The sequence below is a fragment of the Schistocerca gregaria genome, chromosome 8 (assembly GCF_023897955.1).
Source record: "Schistocerca gregaria isolate iqSchGreg1 chromosome 8, iqSchGreg1.2, whole genome shotgun sequence".
Taxonomy (NCBI): Eukaryota; Metazoa; Arthropoda; class Insecta; order Orthoptera; family Acrididae; genus Schistocerca; species Schistocerca gregaria.
The window spans coordinates 271,985,338-271,994,653 of NC_064927.1; the positions used below are offsets into that span (position 1 = coordinate 271,985,338).

At 38.8% G+C, this 9,316-nt stretch overlaps 1 protein-coding gene across 3 annotated transcripts in view; it reads left to right on the plus strand.

Moving 5' to 3' along the window:
* Positions 1-7,536, plus strand: part of LOC126284849 (uncharacterized) — a 60,231-nt gene extending 52,695 nt beyond the window's left edge. The window contains exon 5 of one of the 3 annotated variants that reach the window (XM_049984078.1): positions 6,378-7,536. In XM_049984078.1, the coding sequence (XP_049840035.1) occupies positions 6,378-6,599 (222 nt within the window). In that variant the 3' untranslated portion in view covers positions 6,600-7,536. Of the gene's footprint in view, positions 1-4,953; positions 6,341-6,377 lie in introns of those variants that run through there. The other 2 variants (XM_049984076.1, XM_049984077.1) reach the window with 2 other exon arrangements.
* The last annotated feature ends 1,780 nt before the right edge of the window (positions 7,537-9,316 follow it).

Genomic DNA, 9,316 nt, shown 5'->3' on the forward strand with positions numbered 1-9,316 from the left:
ATCTAGAGTGGAGTTGTCAATATGCCAACTGGACAGTCAAACAGTGGGCCATTATTCTTTTCACAGATAAGTCCTGATTTTGTCTGGCTAAAGGTTCTCGATGGATTCACATATGGAGGGCACGTGGAACACTATTTCGGGACCCAACCATTGTGGAAAGAGACTGATATCGAGAAGGATCCCTAACAGTTTGAGCAGATATTATGTTGACCACTCGAACACCTCTTCACCTCTTTATGAAATTGAATGAGCGAATCAGCAAGATTAAACTGCTGTAGGTATCTTGATGAGACCTTGGGACCTCAGTGTGGTTCTTGTGAGGTGCTGTGGGCCCAGATTTCGAATTGATGCATGATAATGTTCAACCTCATAGAGCATGAGTGGTTGATGTTTTCTTGGAAACTGAAAATGTTACACACATGGCATGGCCTGCTTGCTCTCCCGATTTGAATCCCACAGAGCACGTATGGGGTGCACTAGGGAGACAGGTTGCATCACATCAGGATCCAACAATCACTCTCCAAAACTTGTGAGCAGCTCTGCAGGAAGAATGGGTGCCTGAACATGTGATTGATGACAGTATTCACAACATGCCCCATCATTGTTAGACCTGTATTGCTGCCAGAGTTGTTCACACCCCATATTGAGCATATTAACCAGTTGTTGGAATATGTGTGCAAATCCGTTAAGTTGTAACAACCACACAAAATTTTTGTCTACAGTTATTCGTGTTGCAGCTGTTTACACTCTGTATTCTTTACATTGTTTCTATTTTACTATCAACTGTTTATGCTGTTTTGTGTCAAAATAAACATGATGTTGCAAAATTTCCATTTGTTGCTTTAATTTTGGACACTAATGTAATACTTGTCTAGTTGATGATGTTCCAGTTCGACAGGACCCTTATCATCTTTTGCCGCCTAAAAAGAAACTTTTGAGGCAGAAAATCAGTGCTATATTGAAAGATGGAATAATTAGGGTTCCACTTCACCATAGTAGTAGTAGTTTATTCATCCAGAGACAATGTACATTGCATGGATTTCGTCAAAATATGTATATAAAAAGGGTGAACAATACTCTACACAATACAAATGTGCATAGTAGACTACACAACATCAGACCACATTGAAATAGCATGTACAACTTTGATTGATTACATTAATGTACTAGAAAGACTTTTTACATTGAATACACAGTTGATATTTAGACATAACGTATGATAATTCTAACACTTTTGTACATATTATTTATTTAGATCATAGCAACAGTAAGATAAAAATTACTATTGGCACAGAGTACATAATTTTGTATGAAGCTATTCCAGGCATTCATTTATACTATTAATAGCAGTTGGTCTAAAGCTCAGGGACAGGACTGTAGGCTGGTAGTTGATTACAGGGTACAAGGTAATTTTGGAATCAGCCCCCTTGCCTGATCTTCGCAACTGTTTTAAGTTGCTTTCTGGGGCTAATTGCTTCACCATGCTCAACTTGTATCAAGCCTATTACCAGATTCCCTTGACCAAAGGATCTAAGCATGTCATTGCCTTTTGCTCGAACTGGAATGTGTGGGAGTTTAATAGAGTGCTATTTGGGTTCGCAACTGGTCCACTGTTCTTTCTGGTTTATTGGATCATGTCTTGGGGGATTTGAAGTTTCTGTATGTTTACAACTAGCTTAATGATGTGGTTGTCTATTGCCATTCATTTGAGGAACACCTTTCTCACCTTGGTCAGATGTTGTCTAACTTCATTCTGCTGGGTTAAAAGTTAAGCTGTGGCCTCACAAGGCACCAGATCTCATTTTTGGGTCACCTCATTTCAGGTGATATTATTAGAATTGAGCATGAATGAACAAAGGACCTGAAGAAATTTCCTCCACCTAGGAGTAAAAAAGGAGGTGTCCAGGTTTATAGGAATGCCTAATTATTGTAGTAAATTTGTCCCCAGTTTCACGCAACCTGCTGCTCCCTGTGATAATTTGCACATGAAAAGAGAGAGCTCCACATGGGGAGAAAGACAACAGTGTGCTTTTGAGGCTATTAATACAGCCATCAAAATCCTCTGGTATTGGCTGTGCCTGCTTTTGACAGACTGATGCTTTGACTGCTCAGGTCGCCACAGTTTCTCTACAGGAGGATCTGGATGAAAGACAACCTTTAGCTTTTGCCTCAAAGAGGCAGATGGGTCCTCAACGTAGGTATCTGATGTTTGAGTGTGCGGCCTTATCTGTTATATTTGCCCGTGAAAATTTCAAATTTTATCTTGAATACAGAGAATTTGATTTAGAAACTGTCAATCAGGCAGTGAGTTGGGTTCTGGCTGGGTCCAGGAAAACTGGTAGGATTGGAAGATGGGCTGTCCATATATCAGCCATATTAAAGAATCCAACAACCAGGTAGCAGATATGCCTAGTTGTAAGTTTGAATAGGAGGATCTAGGAGCCAAAGGTGAAGCTGGGGGCCTCATGATATTGCGTGTGGTGTGTTAGCCGAAGTAACATGATTGTTGACAATCTTAAGGTCAAGCTGGATCAGGATCCTTTGTGGTGACCCATTTGGAGGCAATTGTTATCCAGAGAGTTTGTTCTGAAGTATTCGTTAAAGGATGGGATTTTGTGTAAACAAGTAAGTGGACTTGGTGAGCCTAGAATTTGTCTCCATATTGAGTTATTTCATTCCATTTTTTATTATTTCCATAACTCTTTGGCAGGTGATCATTTAAGCCTTTGCAAAACCTTGGCAAAAGTATGTGCTCACCTCACCTGGCCTTCGTCGTACAGGGATATTCACAGTTTGATTAATGAGAACAAGTCTTGTCAGAGATGTAAACCAAACACTGACTCACACAGGGGGTTCCTGCAGTGCAAGTGAGAACAGTACCCATGGATAAACTCTTCATTGTTTTCATATTACCCCTTCCCTTTCCCTGTACTAAGACGTTCAACCATTGCATCTTGGTTGTTCTCAATGTGTTCTCTCAGTTTGTTTGGCTGCTCCCTAGCTGAGGGCTTACAATCTCCATTACCATCCATCACCTAACCAACATCTTTTCATGGTTTCCCCCTCCCCCCCCCCCCCCCCAAGGTGCTTGTAAGCAATAATGCTTCAGCCCTTGTCTCCAGGCAGTTTAGACAGGTCTGTTTACAGAATGCCGTTAGGCATATTACCACCACGTCATATCACCCTCAGGCGAAGAGGGTCAATCGTAATCTTAAGGTGGCCTTAATCATGTTCCACACTAAGTCTCCAAGCAAATGGGATGACACCACCTCCTGGCTCAACTTTGCATTCAATTCCACCCAGCATAAGACATCTGAGGCTGTTCCTGCCGCTCTTATGTTAGTGTATCCCTTTAGTTCTCCCCTCTCCAACTTGTCTACCATTAGTGATCTCTCACCCACATCAGTCACTCCAGATCTCCTCAAGGAGAATTGGCGGTCAACTAGGCAGTATATTGAACTGGCTTATTGCCATGAGGCAAAGAGCTAAATACATGGCAGACAACTATTTTGGAGGTAACGTGGGAGATAAGATTTTTGTTAGAAATGTTGTGGAGTGAGTGCAGAGTTCTGCTGTTGTTGGTAAGTTAACCTCCTGCTTTGTGGACTGTTGTTGTATCATCAAGGTTTTTGGGCTGGTTAATTTGCTAGTCAAAGAGTTAGCCATTGGGAAGACATTCCCAGTGCACCTTAGTCAGGTTAATTGTTAATTAATGTACCTTTCTGTCTTGCGGGGGATCTTCCAGTTTGAGTGGGAGAGATTGAGTCATGGCAGCTTCTGTGAGGGTGTGTGTGATCCTACTGGCACCACTTGTGAGAGCATTCTGTCAACTCTGGCCCTTGTCATATCATCTTTGCTTGGTGATGAGTTCCCTCTGGGGCTGTATGGTACTGAGTGATGTGTGGGACACGGAACTGGATGGGTGTGCCAGAGTATTCGGCATACTAGCGATTGTAGCAGGTTGAAAGACTTGACTGTTGGGCTGTGGTGGGGGGAGGGGGGGGGGTCTGCATTTTCCTGCAGCATTGAAAATTGCTAACAGGCAGTTTAGCGGGCAAGGAGCAGTTCTCATCATGCACAAATGGGGTATGTAGTGCATCAGCCAATTAAGGTGCGCTAATATACCAAGATGTATTGAACAACTGATTAGCTGTTATGAGCAGGAGGACAGTGTTGTCCAGTACCTACCTGGAACCTGAAGTTATTGGTCTGCTCGGCATTTGTTTGAAATTATGTAAGAAGACTCTTCAGTAAGTACTGTACTTAAAGATTGTTAATTCTGCCCCGGTGTGAACTGGCCAGGAGTCTGCTTCCTTTATGCCTTTCAGTGACCCCTTTTGGGACTGTGTGTGTCAATCTGGAGGTTTCTGTAAATGCCAAGCTAGTATTTTGCAATGTTAATCTGGTATCATTGTTTGTTATCATTGAGTATTTAATACTACTATTTGCAATTTCTGTTTATTGTGTGCCTTATGAGCCTGCCTGTGGTGAGTAATTAGACTTGTCCTGCACCTAAAATTGTGTGTGCTCTGCCTAAAGGTATGCATGTGCCTGTCATGTGTTTCAGCCCCTCAGATTATAGGCATAAATTTTAACTGGCCATCTGCCATTTGGTGCGGATCCAAATTACAGTGTCTATTACTCCATAAGAGGCCCCAGTTAAGGTATACCTTGTCGTATTTAATCTTGTTTGATTATTATGTGACTATTCTTTTAAATGACAATGTACAATGTTTCCTGGTATTGTTAGGGAGGTTAACTTCAATGACTATGAGGGTCCACTCATGTACTGAGGTTTTAATGGTTGGTTTCCTTTAAAATAATCTTTAATTGCACATTTAATTATTGTTTTGTATGTTAATTTCTATCAAATGTGTTTGATGGTTGTTGTCTGGTACATGTTGACAGACTTTTATCAGCAGTGGATGACACGTTGTTGTCCTGCTGTTCCAGGGCAGGGACGTGTTTCCTTCTGTTTTGGTGGCCTCCTCATCATCGCATGAGGCCTAGGTGATGGAAGGTCACATGCACTTGATCTCCCATTCCAGCCTCAAGTTCATTAGTATATTATCATTATTTTGGTATCACGCTGTTGCAGGAATGTCACTGGATCAGGAATTTTCTTTCGTGATTTTAGGGAAGTAATTAACTCAGTGTTTCTATTATTGTAAAGTCCTTGTCTGCATGTGACAAAAGCCTTTTGGCAAACTGAACACTGAGTTTCTTGGTTTCTTTAAACAAAACAAAAACTGTGGATTTAATTGTCAATACCACTTCAATAATGTTTTAGGGGCCCAGTAATTTATTTAAGTACTCAACTTGATTAATGTGTAACAGCTTTGTGGCTAATCAATGAAGTGTTACTGTTTGCTTCGGTTTTTACACATGGGTAGCATTTTGCCACCTTGGCCATATCTTGTCTATGCGGGAGCAGAATAACAGTGTCATATGACACCAAAGTGTTGTCATTTGTCTTACACTCACTAATATTTTCAATAAAAATGATTTACAGTGATTGTGTGCCTTCTAGTGGTGAGATGGCTAATGGACTTTGGATACCAATATTATATGTACCTGTGTCTAATTTCTTGCCTTGGAGCAGGCCTAGAGTGTACTATTGTAGTGGAGATGTATGCATTTTAATGTCTTTCATTTAACATTTGTTGAACTTATATTCAAGTCCTTGTGGGTTTAACCCACAGTTGTGATGCTAGTCACATGGAAAGACTGCTGCTGCAGGTTTATTTAATTAATTAACTGTTTGTAATCAGGCCACCATTGGATTGCACAGTTAAACTGTTCTTGTAGTACCATTTGTAATTTTATACATAATGAAAATGCCTTTAATTGAAAACCTTAACTATTTGTATGAATTTGGCAAGAATATTTGAAGCTGTTAGTTGCTTATGATAGAATAGTTGTTAACAGAACATATTTGTCTGGGAATGGTAAATGATGCATGAAGTTGTTTACCTTAAATTAACCCTGATCCTTGTCGTGGGTCTCACATTGTACCACTAACACCCTCCCTCAATATTAATCACTGATGTATAGACATTAGCAATATTGGTCGAAGATTTCATACTGTGCATGGTCTACATCTTAACTTTTTGGGGAAACAGGCGATAGCCAAACAAATAGCCAATATTGTGTCAGAAAGGAAGAAAAAGTCCTGTGATAAAAAGCTAATTCTTTGTTAGCATTACCCTCTCAATTCAAGTACACAGAAAAATTCAACAGACTTTAAATCAAAACTACAAAATCATCCTTCATTGGAGGATACAAAAGAAATGGAAAACAATACAAAAAATATAAACCAATTCAATGCCATTTAAGAAGTGAATCTGACATCAAAAACATCAAATAATCCTCTGCAGGAGAAAAAGAAGACAGCAAAATCATCATCTAATGATGAGCAGCAACAGAAGAGGAATAAGACAGCAGATCCAGTGCCGAGAGGGAAAATTACAGCCTCACCAGAAGTGAAGTGCTCAGCATCAAAAGAGACAACAATGGTTCAGCTACAGAAGAGGAATGCAGTAACTCCAGCTCACTTAAGTGATTTTTTTCTGATGGGTGTCATAAAAAGGACAGAATAGAATAGAATATTTTTATTAGCCTTTCAGCATTTTTCATACAACTGGCTTCATCAAAGTTTACAGACGGTTTTAGTTTCAGTACAATATTCAAATAGTTACAGAAAGGGGAGATAAGGAATTAAAGACCTTTTCTTCAGTATTATGTAAAACAATGTTTTATACAATAATTAAATACACACATAAGAAAAGAATCGCAGTAAATAACTAGCTTATATAATCAAAACATTTCCTTCATAACTTAGGTAAAACATATATTTTGATGATTAGTTTCTAAGAATTCTTCAGTTGTATAGAATTCATTGTTTTTTTGGCCAGGTTTGCAATGTATTCTTATATTTATTTAGTGGTACTGTACGAGCTGAGCATGGTAACTTATTGAAAAATTTTATGCTTAAGTACTTATAGTTATTATGGACTACAGCAAGTCTTGTGGAAGGCAAGTCCAGCAGGTGACTTTTTCTTGTACTGTGTGTATGTACATAACATCCCATGTTCAATTTTTTCAGATTTTCTCTGGCATATATTAAACAGTTATATATGTACATGATTGGCACTGTCATTATGCCAAGAGATTTAAAATAATTTCTGCAGGACTCTCTGGGTGCTAACCCTTCCATGCACCTGATTGCTTTCTTCTGCCATCTGGAAATACATTCAGCCTCTGGGGAGTTACCCCAAAGCAATATTCCATATTGCAGTTGGGAATGAAAAAAAGCGTAGTACGAGTGGAGTAGCAATTGCTTGCTCACACTGTTTCTTAATTTATACAATAAGAAAAGTACTCGTGCTAGTTTACTACATAGATAATTGGTGTGTCCATCCCATGAGAGCTTTTGGTCTATGATTAGTCCAAGTAATTTCACTGTTTTGTTTTCATTTTTAGTTACTTTGGGATTAAATATTATTTCTTCTGTTTTTGTTTGATTTATGCACAGCTGGTTAGCCTGACACCAGTAATTAGCCATTTGCATCATTTCTCTACTTTTGTCCCGTACACTCTGTAAGTTCTCTTCTGTACTTATTAATGTCATATCGTCAGCATATAGTATGTTCTTACATGGTATATAATTCGAGAAGTCATTAACATAGACAATCAACAGAAAAGGTCCAAGAACAGAGCCTTGGGGTATTCCTCTTTCTATAGGGAGTATTTCTGACCTCTGCTTATTTGCATATACAAGTTGTAACCTATTGCTTGGATAAGATTTGAATAGACGGAGTGTATCATCTTCAATGCCATAGTATTTTAACTTTTTGATGAGTATGTCATGTGACACCGAGTCAGATGCTTTACTTAGGTCAATAAGTGTTCCAGACGTTGATACCCTTTTTTCATACCCTTCATAACCATTACTCACCAAAGCTTCTACTGCTTTTACAGTTGATAGGTGTGACCTGAAGCCAAACTGTTGTTCATTTAAAATTTTGTTGGTTTCAAAATACCTGTATATCTGCTTATGCACACAATTTTCTACTAACTTGGTTATGATTGGTACTATTGAAATGGGTCTGTAGTTATTTGGAAGGTTTCTTTCACCTTTTTTATACACAGGCAATGTAACTGTGAGCTTAAGACAGTTAAGTACGGGAGGAGTAAATACCTCAGTCAGTACATTAATAATTACACATCAAAACATTCAATCAATAGAAATCAAACTCTTAAACAGACAATTATAAATTAATATAATACTTTTGCAGAAAGAATTTAAAAAATGGTGGTAGCTGCATATTTGTTAAGATTGCATCTCTTGCCCTGTAACTGCAATTCCATTGGAAAGGTATGCAACTGAAAAACATTTTAAGTGTAGTGGTATAAGAATTGAATTGCAAAATGTGACCTATGTAATAATGTCTTTATACAGAGCTCCCAGTGGTGATTTCAGTGTGTTCATAAAAAACCTTGATAGGCTGCTATCATAATTTTGGAAGAACAAGTTAATTTTATGCCTAAACTTGAATATTGCCTCCCTATCTGAATCAATATATGAAATAGAACTAAAGAGCTTGCTTACAATGTATAGTTTACATAACACAATTCAAAACTCTACGAGAATAGGTATGAACACTCAAACTGCCATTGATTACATAATTACAAATTTTCAGTCTGGCAGATATAATTGCCTTATAGGAGACATGAATTTATCAGATCGCAACTCACAGACAGTAATAATAAAAGAGGTAGGGAAATTAGATTCACTCAGCTTTATCCCTTGCAGAGATATGAGAAGTTCTAACATAACAGACCAACAAAGAGATAGAGGGGCTGGCCAGTACTTACCTCAGCTCAGTACAGCCGATAGATACACAAAAAACAACCGAAAATTTAAGTTCCAAGCTTTCAGAATAAATGTTCCTTCATCAGGGAGGGGAGAGGGGAAAGAAAGGGAAGAAAGGAAAGTGGATTTAGTTACTCACAACCCAGGTTATGAAGCAACAGGGAAAGGAAAACAGGGAGGGCAGCAAGGATGGAGGCATGGTTGTCAGAGGGAAGCCAAAGATATTCTACTATAGGTACTGTGCCAGCTTCAAACCAAAGAGGATGCATACAGAAGTAAAGAGGTATATAGTATAAAGATGTAGGATGAAAAGATGCATGAATGGCTAAAGAGGAAAGGGAAAGAGGAGAAGAGTAAATGGGAGTGAGGTTGGTTAACGTAGGTTCAGTCCAGGGGGATGGCAGGATGAAAGGATGTGTTGGTATGGAGGTTAGGGGGGCG